The 16,393-nt window shown below is 36.5% G+C and overlaps 1 protein-coding gene across 3 annotated transcripts in view; it reads right to left on the reverse strand.

Annotated features, from left to right (window-relative positions):
• Positions 1 to 16,393, reverse strand: part of MYOF (myoferlin) — a 72,134-nt gene that overhangs the window by 22,726 nt on the left and 33,015 nt on the right. For all 3 annotated transcript variants that reach the window (XR_008823946.1, XM_056352271.1, XM_056352270.1), the window contains exons 18-30: positions 13,972 to 14,096; positions 13,410 to 13,526; positions 12,867 to 13,044; positions 11,952 to 12,076; positions 11,327 to 11,433; positions 8,921 to 9,113; positions 7,763 to 7,918; positions 6,067 to 6,198; positions 4,526 to 4,689; positions 2,699 to 2,813; positions 2,481 to 2,586; positions 511 to 653; positions 54 to 227 (exon numbers count right to left, since the gene is read on the reverse strand). Coding sequence is in view for 2 of the 3 variants with exons in the window: in XM_056352271.1 (XP_056208246.1) it covers positions 54 to 227; positions 511 to 653; positions 2,481 to 2,586; positions 2,699 to 2,813; positions 4,526 to 4,689; positions 6,067 to 6,198; positions 7,763 to 7,918; positions 8,921 to 9,113; positions 11,327 to 11,433; positions 11,952 to 12,076; positions 12,867 to 13,044; positions 13,410 to 13,526; positions 13,972 to 14,096 (1,835 nt within the window). In the remaining variant the exon portion in view is untranslated. The remainder of the gene's footprint in view (positions 1 to 53; positions 228 to 510; positions 654 to 2,480; positions 2,587 to 2,698; positions 2,814 to 4,525; positions 4,690 to 6,066; positions 6,199 to 7,762; positions 7,919 to 8,920; positions 9,114 to 11,326; positions 11,434 to 11,951; positions 12,077 to 12,866; positions 13,045 to 13,409; positions 13,527 to 13,971; positions 14,097 to 16,393) is intronic.

The raw sequence follows: 16,393 nt of genomic DNA on the forward strand, positions 1-16,393 counted from the left end.
TCTACGTTAACAGAATGAACTTTTAAAGACTTTTTTGATACTCTGTCCCTTACCAAAGCACCTTCAAGTTTAAAGATAGCTGCTGCACCATGTGTTTCTGAGGGAGCCATTTTTCGTCTCCATCTTCTTCGACGGAAAGTATCAGAACTGCGTTGCTTCCAGTGGAATTTCCAGCCAATCAAAGAAGCATATTCCCATCCTTCCTGATCTTCATATGATGACATTCCCTGGAAGACATAAATCCTTGTTATCCACAGTGTTGTGTAAATGTAATTAATAAAACTGACACTTGCTTTGAAAGGCATAATCCTTCGTAAACCAACACTGGAAACATCAATTTACAAAAAGACAAAGAAAAGGAATATAATTAAAACATACAAGATTGCTCTAGATCTCTCTGTTTTTTTTCTTTAGTCAGGAAACTAGTCATCTCATGCGATTATTTTTAAAAGCAGAAACCTTGAACTGTTACAATGTACAAGTCTCTGACTGCATCTCTCTTCTGCTTACCCTTCCTGCTGTTACTGCTTGAGCTGGATCCCTCTTACGTTTCCGCACCAGTCTTCGTCGTCGATGGGTATGGTACATTTTCTCTGCAGCAACCCATGACTTTGGTTTAGTGTCTGGAGGAATAGTGATTCCATATTCCCACCCTGAAACAGAATTGATTAGTTGGTATATTTCCAGAAACACAAGCAAGATAACAAAGGGAAATAGTTATTGTACCTACAGAGGATGAAGCTTTAGTCACACAAGACCACTTGAAATTGCAAACCCTAAACGCTCAGTAGTTAGGGGGGAACCTATGACATTTTATGATGATGCTCTGTTACAACATATATGACAAAAAATTCTCAACATTAAAACAGAGACAATACATTTTAAGTTCTTTTCTTTGCATTCTTGTTTTTTCAAGTGTTAGGTGTATTGATACCACATTTTCATACTTCATCACAGGGAAAACTTAATTTTAAATGACTAGAATGTCCTGTGTGCTCTTGCAACTCCAGCAGCCTGGCTTTTAAGGGAACACCAGCTATCTGAACTTTGATCAGAACTGGGAAACCTGTTACTGTATTTGGGCTCTACATATTACAATTCACTTGTCAGGTATCTAGGCCTCAGACTTCTGTTTAGATTGATCTCTTATGAAGAGGTTACTGCAGAGTCCTACCAGAGGTTCCAGTTTAGACAGATATTTTGATAGCTATTTAATTAACAATTTAATTATTAATAGCTATTTAATTTCAGCTGGTTTAGACCAAATTAAAATTTGTGATACTTTTGCAAAATTCTGAGCTTTCCAGAACCTTCTACAACCTTCCCTTTTGCTTTTATTATTCATTTTGTTTTCAAGCCATCAAATCAATGTCCTGTAAATAATGTGCTATGTAAGACTGTTTCTTCCTATTGCTGTAGAATCCAAGTTATGGTCTTATAAGGTTATTTATATGAAAACTTTCAAAGCTGGTAAGAGTTTCAATTTAGTGTAACAAGCATATAAAAGTCAAAGCAACTGCAGGATAAATGTTGGCTCTATGCGCTTAGGATTTTCTAACCTGATCAGGTTAGTAGCACATCTGATCTCTGTATACAGTTACGATTTTATCCTGATCAGGCTTGCACGGCTCCCTTCCCACACAAACTCAGTGCAACGGTTCTCCTCTCAACGATAAAGGAATCCTTCACACACTTGTGTGGTCTGTGACCAACGCTAAGAGGTTCCTGACTTCCTTTGCTCCACAGACCTCCTGATTCATCTCTTGGCATTGTTTGGTCACTTGTCCCCTGGCTAAAGGCTCCCAGTTAAATTACCAGATGGATCCAAACCTTGGTACAATTACAGAGGCTTCATGTCTCAACTTAAGCTTCTGACTTCTCTAAAAAAAAACCCAGTTACTGCTACCAATACTCATCTTACAAGCTCAATTGTAACCATTGAACTGCATTTAGGAAAGACGTTTTGGAAGGTTATTTCAAACAAGGATGGGTTCTATTTCCATGCACACAGTTTTTCCAACTGGAACCTCTCGCGTTAGTAGATTGTTGTTGCATTAGCCTTCTTTTCTTTTAATCTGTCGGAGCTTTGGGCTCAAAACTATCATCTGCTGCTGCAGTTAGGACCATTGTACAGCTGCTTAGATTATGTGACTTTCTCTAGTAGGCACTTATAAATGCATTTATTACATACACTGTTCAAAATAGTGGTCCATTTTAATCCAAGAAAGCCTCAATGAGAACAGTGAGTTTCATGGAACCGTGATTAAAATGCAAATAGAAACAGATGCCGACAGTGAACACTTTCTCAATGTCATTGTATCTGATTCCTTAAGCAACTGTTACCCAAATGTTTCTTTTACATTTTTCCATGGGACGACCACTATGGTGGCTCAGGATATCACTGCAGTCTTGCCCTGTGTCCTCCCTCGGTAAAGACTATGACAGATTGTCCTAATAAGCAGCAGATCAGTAAATCTTACCTTGCTCATCCACTGCTCGATTTAAATCGGATTTCCAAGCATCATCTTCCCACATCCATCCAAGAGGACATGTGAACTCACATGGGGGTGGAGCTTTTTCTCCATTCTTTTATGTAGGGAAAATATAACAGTTCTGTGCATTAATAGATGAAATAAACTATGTAGCAAACCTTAGAACTCCCTCTTTTAAACCTTATTCAGTGAAAAATATGTCTCACCACATCTGTGTAACCCTCTTCAGCTGCTTTCCATTCCGCTCCAGGATAGCGACTCTGATTTTCATATACTTCATCAGTGAACTCTGTATGACCAGCATCAGCTTCAGTCAACAAACTGCAAGTCGAAAGCAAATACAACACTAACCCAAATGTATTTTAGTTAGCTACAGAGAATATATAAAAACAACATACAGAATGTGGACGTGTGCTGGAATTCTGGATTGTCCCTATTTATTAACAGAGTACAGTGCAGCCCTCATCGCTACTTATTTCCGTAGAATGTCTTCCAAAAACTGAAGCAACTCCAGTAGCAGTGAGCAATAGGGGGAACATTACTCATAAAAATGGGTGACTAGCCCAAGTGTTTTAACTGCTGTGTTGTTCAGGATGTGCTGTCAACAACTCTTGGAAAAAGAAAAACTTCATATAAGTGCAGGAAAACCCAGACTGCACATGACAGTTACATGCATCTCTAATTTTGATATATCTAGCTACGCACTAAAATTTGGCAATGTACTCGATTTTGTTCCCCTTCATGCTGTTAACAAGGCAAGCGATCAGTTGGCTAATACTCTTCTAACTTGCAAGTAAAAGAAATATGAGAACATTAAGTCAGACAAAAGAGCCTTGATTTCCACTCGTGATTAACTGTGATTTGGGAAGCACTAAAGCGTGTTCTAAAATGCCATCTGCTGGTCAAATAAAGCCACACAACAGCAGCAGGTGCAAGACAGCGTGCTTACCCATTTTAACACTAGGGGTTTTTTCCATTATCTGAGAAAATACCTCCGTGTCTGTTATTGCTTTTCTTTGTGTCAGATTATTGACTGAAATAAAAGCTATTAATTGAATACGAAAATAAATCCTTCCATTCATACCTACAAACTGATACAATTTTAAAAGTGATCACATAATAGCACATATTTTTCCTGAAGTTTTTCTATAGCAACAGTCTTGTCATCAGAACACAAAAATTGAAAATGGGCTGAACTCTTTATTTTAAGAAAAAAAGAAAGCAATCTCTTTCTCATACTGGCTTTGCTTATGAAAAAATAATTTACCTAGTCTGGTTTAAAGTGTGGCAACACAAGCAGCTTTAGTGGCACAACTCAGGAGTTGAAAACCTCCGACAGAGCGGGACTGAACCTGCTAGAGTTGGGGGAGGACTGACGCCTCATGAAATTGGTCTGCCAGGGGAGGAACCACAACCTGAAAACAACCCCTCCCTAGAGTTAGTTTGAGAAATAACCTGTGAAGTTGTTTAACAAGGGCAATGGAACTTCTCAACATTTAGTGATATAAACACAAAAACCCCATCCACTGTGTGAACAACCACGCGAATGCTGAAATGGTGTTGATACAACACGAACTGCAGACATGTCAGGGTAAAGTTTCTGTCTATGGCAGATGTAGCTATCTAAGGGTCTTGTCTGAAACCATCACAGCAGGATCTCAGAACCTCACACAGACACAAGTGACCCTACAGTAGTAGCTTTCTAGGAAAGGAAAACTACTATTATCCCTTTTCTCAAGATGCGGCACTGTGACAGCATGATATACCCATCATCACATGGGGACTTCTAACCTGTCAGCTGGTTCCTAGGAAATGCACATGTTCTTTCTGTTGTATGTGCTATTTTACTTTTTAAAAAGGTAATGTTAATTTTAGTGTTATTAACTAACTTTGACTATTGGTTGGCTTTTGCTGTCTTAAGAAGTTCAGCTTAAAATCTCTTTCTGGGCCAAGAAAACAGACAGAAGCTTTTACTCTGCACTCTGAGATTAAACTCCTTTATTCCTCTTTGCATAAAATTGAAAAAATCTGACCTTCTTTCAGGATCCACCATCCATTCTCCTTCCCACTCCCAGCCCTTTGGGGGTAGAAAGTACTCTCTTTTCAGTTTGATTTTTCCTGTGACATCAGAAAACTTGTGGCGACCAACAAGTCCTGAGGTACCCCACTTTCCAAACAGAAGAGCCTGATTTTCATACTGTTTGGGGAGAAAGAAAAAAAATTAGTACTTAAGGAATAATAAAAAGTTTGGTGGTTTTTTTTTTTTAGGGCTGCTGGTGGTGTTATGTAACTGTTACAATTGAAACATTCTACTATGCGTTTCCTTTTTCCCCCTTCTCTGAAATTATCTCTTCCCACATTACTCTGCGATATCATAATTAATTTCTTTCTTTAATTTTCTTCTATGCTGCCTGGTAAACAGTGATTCCACTGCTTTATAAACTACATGGTCTTCTCAATTTAATGCCACTCTACAACTACAGTCAAACTTCCTCCAAATTAAAGCTTTGTTAAGTAAAATTCCATTACATTATTCAAACAAGTTTCTTCTGTTCCCTAAACACATGATCCTCTCATTCTTTTCCATCTCAAATCTCCTCTTACTTATATTCTTTTCTTTCTTAACATTTGTAAAACTGAATTGTAGTCTTATCATGGAAGCTACCAGAGGCATGATTCTGATGTCAGCCCAGTTTACGTAGTGTACTTCCCCTTATGCTAATGGGATTATTATAGTTTATGATGGCCTTGAGTTTTCTGTTCCTATTCCTGTACAATCGTTGGACTACTGCATGAAGAGCAAAAGCTGAGGTATTCAATAGCCTCTTAAATGCTATACTTAAACAATGGCTTTGAACACCCATTGACTATTTTAAGTGAGTTACTACAGCAGTACTAAATATTTAAGCATAGGTGCAACGGTGACACAAGTGTCTCTAAAAATGTCTTGTTTCATTAGCTATTATACAGATCTTGGATTATATGCACCATTAGGTGACAGGGCATATAAAAGACATCTGTTGCTTACCGTTATCATTAAAAATCTCTATTATATGCTGTGGGACTATTTCAAGCATTTTTATTCCAAATTTGTTATAGCCTTTTGTTTGCAAAATCTACTGGTTTTGACCAGTTTTTCTTGTAACAGTGATTTTCTACTGCTACAAAAGAACCATTATTAAGCAAAAGCACTTGTGTCCAACTATCATTTGTAGAAGTGAAGAAGCAATTAAAATAAAAAGGTTATTCACATGCCAAAACATAATGGTCTAGATCCCAATCTTAATTACAATGATAAAAATCTAAAATAAATGTTTTTGAAATCACTGGAGTTAACCAGATTTTTACCTGATTAACCAGTTCAGAATCTAGTCTGCTGAAGTTCACCTGGCAGGCACAATGGACAATTGTTCATTACCTTGAATGGGGTCTACTTGTTTCAGTATAACAACTACTACTCTCCCTTTCTGCCTGGCATGCCAAAAAAAAAAAAAAAAAAAAAAAAAGCTCCAACTTAACTGAATTCCTAACACTCACATCCAAGTTTAAAGCAAGAAAGCAATGATGGACATACCATTTCTGCAAAAACACTGAACGTTCCTTCTGCAAAGCTATTAAACTTCTTTTCAACTGCACTGAGCCCAAGCCAAATGTTAATTCGCAACTCCGCAGGCATTTTGACATCTTTCGTCTTGTCCTGTGGGTACTGGCACACAAACAAAACAAGTTGTTCTTTGTTATGTAGGTTATTGTAGCTTTCAGTAAAATATACACGATAACATGGAGGTATGAGTAATAATACATGATTTATTTATCTCTTCCTGTACTGCACTTCCTCAAAAGGCAGTAATAAATAGTTCAGAAACTGCCTGAGGAGTGTAAATATAATGTAAAAATAGTTTTTACACTGCCTGAAGAGTGTAAAACCCAAACACAGTAACAATAGTATCATCCCTGTTTCTGTATATTCTCTCCCAAGTTTCATGCAGCAATGCATTTTTAATTAGGAAAATAACTTAAAAACTTATCAGGATAATGGAAATGCAGAGGTTAGTCAGAACGGTTCACCACATGTAGAAGTAATGCATCGTAACACGCATGACAAGGGTCTTGCATGGTCTCTTCTCTCAAGTAGCAAGCTAGGACAAGAGGAAATGGCCTCTGGCTGTGCTGGGGGGAGGTTAGGTTGGATATTAGGAAAAATTCTTCACCGAAAGGGTGGTCAAGCATGGGAACAGGCTGCCCAAGGAAGTGGCTGAATCACCATCCCGGGAGGTGTTTAAAAGACATGTAGATGTGGCGTTTAGGGACATGGTTTAGTGGTGGACTTGGCAGTACTAGGTTAACACTTGCACTTGATGATCTTAAAGGTCTTTTCCAGCCTAAATGATTTTATGATTCTAAACAGGCCTGTCTGCATTGAAGTATTGATCAACATAGCTACTGGTACACTGACAAACTCTGTTATTGTTATGTTATTGTTCTACAGTCAGATTGCCTTTTTTCTGCTTCGGTTTATTCCAATTACAGACAATACAAACTTAAATGGAGAAAGGCATTCCTATTAAAGAGTAAGACTCAATGCAGAGAGGCATACTGGGGAACTTCTGGGTGTAGGCATGCTTTATATTATTTGCAGAAAACTTTGAATAGGTTTTTGGAACTTCTCCGACTCCCACTAATTATTCCCTCTGAAAGTCTCCGTTCATGTCCAACCCCAAAACACCAACCCCGGTAACCCTTTAAAAGTCCTGTCACAATTTTAAGCTCTTCAGAAAAGCCTCAGAGTTAGGGGCTGATGCTAGTTCGAACTGGCTTACGATGAATTTCACAATTTCTGTGACAGGACATGTTGTGATAGGACAAGGGGGAATGGTTTTAAGCTGAAAGAGGATAGATTTAGATTAGATATTAGGAAGAAACTCTTTACTGTGAGGCTGGTGAGGCGCTGCACAGGCTGCCCAGAGCAGCTGTGGGTGCCCCATCCCTGGCAGTGCTCAAGGCCAGGCTGGACGGGGCTGGGAGCACCCTGGTCTAGTGGGAGGTGTCTCTGCCCACGGCAGGGGGTTGGAACTAGATGATCTTTAAGGTCCCTTCAACCCAAACCATTCTATGATCTATGATTTTGAAGAAGCTCTATTCAGTTGACTTTTAATCTGTCCCGAGTTTCGACACCTCATTGTTCATAGTTCATTTGCATGTTTCATGTTCATGTCAGAAGGCATCACAGTTTAGGGAGTTAATTCTTTTTTAAGGGTGGGGGGAAGTACCTTTAAGAAGATCGTTTGGGTCTTTCCACAATATTTACCAGATGATTCGGGGCTCGTTGTGGAATACAGCACTTGGTGTGCAGGAACACGAGCATAAGCCAGTCTTTTCTCCCCTCGGATCATCCATATGATTACATCAGGCATACTGTTTTGTGGCTGTGGATCATTTGGGGGGAAAAAAAAGTTAAGAACAGTAATTAACAGAATGTTAAACTAATTAACGCTTAGACAGCAGAAACAAATTTAGATTTGATTACTTAGAATCAATAATTAACATGAATTTATGATAAATCGAGGAAACTGTGTTACTTTGCAAGTAATGCAATACATAGTTCTGAAACAATCATTAAAAATACCATCGGTATTTGGAAAGCAAGTAAGTTTTATTTAAAAAGAAGCAGTTCCTATATCTTTTGCAAAATCTTTTAGAGATACTCTGTATCTTGATTCCTTTATGGTGACTACAGTGACCGATCCCGAATACTAATGATTTGGATTGGCGTGCTACATACTTAAGTGCTTGCTACCCTTCCGCATTAAGGGTAGATCGTCGTAAGACTTTTAGCAGAGGATGGAAACAGCTTACTATCTTTCTCCAGCTTTGCACACACCTTTATGTGTTAGCTACAAGTCTGCCAGATTAGCTGCTCTCTTTTTTTCAAATTAATAACTTTTCAAAGCAGAAGTGACAAAGAAAAAATAAAACATTTCTACAGTGTTGTGGAAACCAATTATGAGATAACCAAAATGAAAACTTAAGATATTGCTGAAAATTTTAAAAACACGGAAACAAACAAATTTAACTCTTAAGAAGTTGATTGCTATGGCTAATAAGCTGCCGAAGTACAACATATATCCTGCACTCCCTGAACCCCCAATGTGATCTGCAATTCTGGAAGGAAGGAAAGGACAAAATACTGTCACTTTAAACAGAATGCAGTCTATTCTACAAATCACAGCGCGGTTATCCCCCAGCACACGTTCTCAGTGAAGAAGCACACATCCTAATTACAGAGGGGAACATGTTTACTTTCACAGCTTCTACAATTCTATTCTAAGGAGAGTGGATATTGCTTGATCAGCAGTGAATGTCACACCAGTTTGTGTTAGACAGTTATTTCTATACTAACTGAATCTCTGGCATTGTGTAGTACTAACCTCTTCACTCAGCTGCAGTAATTTATCCAACCAATCCTCAATTTCTGTCAGAGTGGCTTTCACATCAGTAGCTTCATTTCTCATCCTCGCTGCTGCTTCTCCAATCTGTTTGAGAGACTTGAGGCGCAGTTTTTCTATCTGAGTGTCAAGGACTGTAATATTAGATTTGCCTTCTATGAGGGGAAATGGTTTACTGAAAAGAGAACATTTATTATGGTTAATAATCTAAGTGGATTTTATGTAGCCACACACTTAACGCAGACATGCATACAGTGGGAACACATTGAGTGCTATTATGTCCTGTGGCTGAAAACCACTAGAATAGTGCTATAGCATCTATGTCGGCAGAGATTTCCACCTAACAAAGTGTTTACAGTAAGCAAGGGAAATGCTGTGCTTACATAACAAGCACCAATGTAGAATTGTTCGAGGTGTATGCTTTAATGTAATTGCTGCTAAGCAAACCAAAGAAAATCCATTTTCCTATAAATTGTCTCAGAATGTACATCTCAAAGATGAAAACAGTGCCTTCAGAGGAAGATTAGGTTCCTTCCCTTCACTGGAAACTCTATACATTCTCAGGAACTCAATAGACAAATACAGCTTGTGTCTATGACTAGGGTAATCTAACCCTCTGGCAAGAAAACACTGAAGAACTCTAAAAGAAATCCATGACACAGAACTTTTGAGTCACCAGAGGGCAGGGTAACTATTCAATGGAACCAAGAAATCCTGTAGATTACAGTAGTGCAGGAAAAATGAACTTTTTTGACTTGGCGGAGGTTTGAGGAAAAGGGAGCTTTTCACAGACCAATGACTATATCCCTTTACAAGGGTTCATGAAGAGGTCTTCAATATGACACTTGGGAAAAAAATAATTTCCAAAGACACTGTCTAGTTTGAAAAGATTGACTCTTCTCTGACCTGTTTTTAATGACAAGCCGTGTGCTTCTAAGGGCTTTGATTCTGCAAAACCTTGATGCTGACTATTGTGCCTTCTACTGTAGTTCATTCTACTAATCTGAATGCAAGTGCTGCCTGCCCTGGGTGCAAGTACTTACACATGAATCAAACGTACCAGATCAAAACTTCCAGAAAGTCGCCTCATTTTAGTTTTAAATAGTGCAGTGAAAACTCTCCCGAACTCCTAACTAATTTAAACATTAGCACTGCAAGGAAAATTGTTCTATTAATTCAATAAAGGCAATTATGTTTTTGACATAGGTTTCATGACCTTGCTGAAAAAAACCGTAAAAAACATTGTATGCTATGAACAACAGGAAACTTGTTTGGCTGATGTATCTAGATGCTATTGCTCCACAACGGTTGGATGACAAGACATTTTATACAATAAAGGACCAAATTAGTAACAGTGCAGATTGAGTGTCAGGAGGACGGGCTGACATAATTGATATAAAACCTGAAGATCCCACACTTACTCGATGGCTCCATGTGCCAATCATTTCCCCTTCACATTTTCCTTTCCTAAGCATGTCAGTTCTTTCTTTCCTTTCTTCCACATCACAGCAGGTATTCTATGAAGTTACTAGTTTATATTTTAATGTAAACTATCTATCACATAGTTCTTTGCTGGTATATATTGATCCCTGCTGTTTGCTTTTTCCTCTGTTGACCTTTCTATCGGCTCTACAGCTTGATGATTTTTTTTCTTTCATTTCACCTTTTCTGTTATTTCTTCTAATGGATAACTGTTCTCTCATTTTCCTTTTCCTGTGCTGTTTCATCAACCACTTCTTTAATGTTTTTCAAGCACCTCTCCCCACACCAGTGTCTCCTTCTATTAATGTCTTTCTCATAAAATTCCTTCCATTCTATTTAGAATATATTCTCCTTCAAAACCCTAAGTGCTGATTCCTATTGCCTTCTCTGAACACTCCCATACATACAGGTGTGTTAACTAAAGGCTTATTTAAAAATACCTTTACAGCCCTTAAGCTCTGGATAGCTTAGAGATTTTGTATTCTGGGCTTACCAGTAAATCACAGAATTTCCTCCCTCTTCAGTTTCAAAAATAACATTGAAACATGGGTAAACAAAAGGTATATGAAGAATTCAAAAGAAGGCAAGATATTAGAAAGGCAGCAGAGATCCACAATTTCACATTTTCAAAACAGTTCTGCCTTAGATTTTTTTAAGAGATGCTGGTTTATTACTGTCAGTGACTAAGATAGAGGAGAATTACAAAACTAGATGGATGACATCATTGGCAATATCCATGCTGGTTTACTACTTTCAGAGACTTCTGGAATTCCAGTTCTCAGGTCAGTTCATAGGGGTAATCAGTTTCAGAGTCCTTAGAATTTGTTTTCTGACTTAGTACAGGCAATAGCAAAGATTCTGAGCAGGCCTAGAATGATAACCTAAGAGATAAAAAAGGTACTTTACCTCACATCATCTGTAAGTTCATCAATCAGCTTCAACCACATCTCAGCTAATTGGTTTTCTGCAATTTTAGCCTGCATTCCTGATTTTAAGGCGGCCAAGTTGGATTGCTGCGTAATTTAAAAGAAAAGGATTTGTACTTATAAACTTCCATTGCAGTTTAAGGTCAATATGAGTTTCAAGACTTTAATCTGATTTATTTGTATGTATAAAGCCCAAACCAACAAAGACTCAGATGTTCAAACTTGCTTCATATTTAACAGGACTATTCCTACATTCTTTCTTACTATATTTAATAACACATGATATTGCATCTAGTTTCCAAAGCAAGTAACCGTTCTACAGACTTAATGCGCCCCTAACCAACACCAAGGACTCCTCCTTCCTGTGGAAATTCTCTGCACATTAAAGCAGAAGTGTGCTGGGCCTTGCCAGAACACAGACCTATTATTAGCAGTGCCATTTGTTAACACCAAGCTATGTTTAATTTGAATAGGAAAAAAAAGAGGGGAAAGTCTCAGAAAACTGTTCCATCATTTGCTCAAAATGTCACTTTTGATTACGCCTGTAAATGAAAAAAGTAAAAATAAAAAGCATATCAGCATAAGAAAGATCTTAAGTGTCTTACCAGTCTTTCTGTCATGTTTAGGATTACATTCACAGGGTCTAATCTATGACTTATGTCCTCCCAAAAGGATGTCAGTGTTACAACTGGCTTTGTGTTTGCCCATGGCAAGTAGTAATAGTAATTACCTGGTGAAACATTTATATGTTAGAGTTAGAATTCATGGCAGGAATACGTACTGCACAAATCGTTGTATTTATTTCATTTAGAACATACAAGCTAGGGCAAACTTTGTACTTTCCAGCCACTGTAGTGTCTGTTGGATGGTGAACTTTTACTTCGAATTGTTTCAAAATCCAATATTTTTTTTTTAATAAATCATCTGTTAACACATTCATTATTCTTTCCCATAACTTAGCAATGTAGATAACACATTAAGTGTATATCTGAAATAAATATTCAAATAATTATTTTCCAGAGTAAACCTGATTATGTCATTTAATACACAAATAAAACCCCTCCTACTGTTTGCAGTTAAATAAATAAAAAAAAAAATTATAGCCAAAATACATTTTCCTGTGATCTAGCTAGGTTCTTTTCTTCTAGGCTGCTAGACAGCTGGTTTAAAATCAAGTTTTTATTTATTTTGAATCATAATGTTCAAAGAATATTTTCCCTATTTAACCCCTAGTTTTTAGATACCTGTAAAATAATGCAATTTTTTTCTTTCCAATTTTCTTGTACACATCTAGTACACAGAAGATTTCACTGAATTCTGCAAAAACTTCTTTAATAACCTCAGAGGGCTTTTGCAGCATGTACTGCACTTCATTGCAAAGCTATGAAGAGCCACATGTTCTTTTCTGTCATGTTTTCGTAAGTTTTTAGTGCAGTTAGGCTGTTATTCCAAAGCTATGAAATAGCACCTTGGAAAGAGAATTGCACATCATTTTATCCCCACACCAGCAGTATCCTTACCATCAAAAACAGCACGACTGTACTGAGTTGTTGATGCCAAAGGTTTACAGGTGGTATCAAACTTGTTGCCGTAATTACCAATGCTAACTTCAAACTGGATAGGCTCACCAGTGTCTTGCAGCATGGTAGCAGAATGAAACACAGCAGCCAAACAGAACTTTCGTCTGCGCTGGTACTTCTACAAGAAGAACCTTTTTAGTTGTGTTTCAGTATTTGTTAAACAGGATCCTCAATTATAAAAAACAATAGCAATTTTATAATGGAAATAATAATTTTAGTATTTTTACTACTTTCTGAGAAGCAACCAAAAAGCTATGATGTGTGTATAATGAATTACTGTATTTGAGATTCTAAAAATGTTTCAAATTAACATTTCATGCTATGAGGGTACGACATTTTTGTAGCCACACCATCAATAGTGACCTCTCTTAACTCTGAGATTCAATTCAGTTGTTTCAATTCTAGTAAGTTAGATCATTCTCCAAAAATAAACAGCCAAGGCACATCTCCATTACCAACACGGACAATAAAACAAGGATTTACCTCAACAACCAGTAAGTCATCGTTAGGAATCATCTCTAACTTTTTATTAACAGGTTTGCTTTCAAGTATTGTAGATAGTTCAACCAGAATTCTCCCTCTATAAGCAACTCCTTCTCCCTGTAACATAATTATACAATGAAGCCAATTTTATGTATTTCTCCTAAAGCAGTACACTCTATCTTTAGCTGTACATGAACCTGGCTTCACTGAAGTGTTCTCAAAACTTCTGCAAGGCATGGATGTACATATTTGAACAAATGAAATAAAGCAGTTGTCTTTAATTAATTATAGAAGTGAAAAATACATGTTTAGAAAAACAAGGAAATAAGAAATAAAAATACATGCAGATAGTGAAAATCACTGAAAACACTGCTGCTCCTTCAAAAAGACATTTAAAACAAAAACAGTTAAGAATGGAAAATACTATCACACTTCCTTATTAATCATAAATATAAAATATTATTAAAAAAAAACACACCAAAGAGAGTGTAATGTGAAACAAACCCCCCACCATTAAAACAAATTCATTCATTGATTAAAAACAATGAACAAAGAAACTGACCTTTCCAAAGTTCAATTCATCATATGGGTCTGGGAATCCAGTATATTCTCTTGGACTTCCATAAAAGTTTAGGTAACAAGGCCCAAATGTTGGTAAAAAGCCAACTTCAGTTTCTCCAGTGTTTACTAACAGAAAACATTACCATTATCTCTTTGTTAATTATCATTCAGAGCCAGAAAAGCAAATAAAATTACTATTAAGCCAGTAGAACAAATGTTAGATATTAGTTAGGTATTAGTTATTAGTAAAGTAAGAACACTTTATTCTCTGGATATACTATATGAATGTTAAGTAATTATATATTATATCAGTGACTGTACTTGTTCCTAACCTCTTCCTTCATTGTACAATACTTACTAGATACTACATTGCAGTAAAAAACTCACAAAATAAACAGAACTTCTGCCTCACTCGAAATACCAGGTTTTTATTTCTGTGAAGAAGTAATACGCTCTTATCTTAACAGAAAACATATTTTCTAGAAATAAACGGAGTAAAAGCAACGTTTGCAATCACTTAAATGCACAGGCTTGTTCTAGCTAAACAGCTACAAAAAAGATGCACACCATAGCGGAAAAAACCCTTACTGCTTACAGCAGAACAGTTAAACCTACTGTTCCAATGTTTAGTGTAATTTTTCTGTGCCTATACTTCAAGGTAAACACAAACTACTGTAACTCTAACTGTAACTGCTGCAGTGCACTGTTTCTCACAAACTCCCTTTTCAGTAAGCTAAAATTCATAAAAGACCATAAGGCTGCAAACTCAGTTAATACCAGTGACAGTAAACCCTGATTTGTATACTACTCTTATTCCATGACTAACAAATTAAAATTTTCCCAATGTCTTAATCTGGCTATAAAAAAATTTAGTAAGGATTTAGACATTTTTGTCAGTTTTAATAGCTAAGCTAGGAAACTGCACACTAAAGCTATTGTTTATTTTCAGATACTTAAGATATCTAAGAACTTGAAAAGTATTTCTATTGCTAATCCCTACTGTCGTAACTTTGTATTTTTGAACAGTGTTCTGTTTTTTAGCAGAAAAATAAATACAGGGAAGCCTTAGTTGTATTACTACTGTTACCTTTTGGGTTTGCATTCGTGCCTTGCAATTTTATTAGATGAATGAGATTATAAAAAACTCTAAAAAAAATTAAATTCTATCCTTAAGGGAGTTGATTCTTCCTTCAGTAACAATCAAATATATACCAAGGCTATTGATTAATAAATTTGATGAGTAGTGCAAAGAGAATTAGAACAAGGTAAGCAGCACATGCAGAAGAATACTCCATAGTTTTGAGCGAACAGGAGAGATTCTGTATTCCTTTCCATCTTGAATCCTAGCTTTTGTCTGTGAACAAATGATCCTGGTATAAAAAACTGAACTGGGCTTCTAAACCTTGCAACATATACCAGTTAGAGTGGTCTGCAGCACAAAGAAGGATGCATTTATCACCAGAAAGTATGGCTGAGATAACAAAGTGAAAATTAATACACCTTGTATCACTTTGGCACTGTGATTACTGAGTGACATGAATAATAAAAATGAATATGATGTCCTGATGTAATTTTCTGTCAGCACAAAATCATATAAAATCTGCAAAATACAAAATAAAGATTTGCAGTTCTCTATTTTGCATTTGGATACTTTCGCATCCTTCCATCTGTATCAGAAACAGATCAGAATTTGAATGAAAAAGAACTCAAGACTCTTGTTGGAATACCACCCAATTTTTTAAAAACTCCAGCACTGAACTGCTCATATCAGATCTCATTAGGACTAGATTTAAGGTACTGATCTGTGTTGAATGAATACATTCACTACTTACTGATGCTAAAAAATGAAACAGAATATAAATTGAAATACAAAACTACACAAAAAAATCTCCTTAACCCAGAATAAAGAGACTATATTTTTTATTTCTTTACATTTAAAATTAAGCTGTTTACATTTAAAAGGCTGATAGTCACATATTGCAGAAAGCCATTAAAAAGTTATTTCAGCCTTTTAACTTATTACTTTGTTAAGAAAGAAAGACTGTAAATGAAGTATTTGTATGAATGAATGTTTGTTACTTCTCAACATCACTCCAGTTGTATTTACTTCTCACTATAAATATTTACCACCAAGTATTTCAAAACTGGATGTCAGGCTAGACAGTTCTGTAAAAAGCCATCTCTTCAGGTTTCAACAGAATCAGATTTCGTTTTTCAGATTTTATTTATACAGCTAGCTAAGCATAAGCGCCATTCATTATTTCAGGCAGTTATTTACTTCTGCAGGGCTCCGCAGCTGCAAATATATAGTTGCAATATATATACAAATATAGTTGCAAACTCATAGCTAAGTTAAAAATTGCAAGCCATTGTTAGACTAAGTTTAGACTAGAACTGAAGCAACTGCCTGCTCAACTCTAAAA

This window comes from Falco biarmicus, chromosome 9 (assembly GCF_023638135.1).
Source record: "Falco biarmicus isolate bFalBia1 chromosome 9, bFalBia1.pri, whole genome shotgun sequence".
NCBI classification, from domain to species: Eukaryota; Metazoa; Chordata; class Aves; order Falconiformes; family Falconidae; genus Falco; species Falco biarmicus.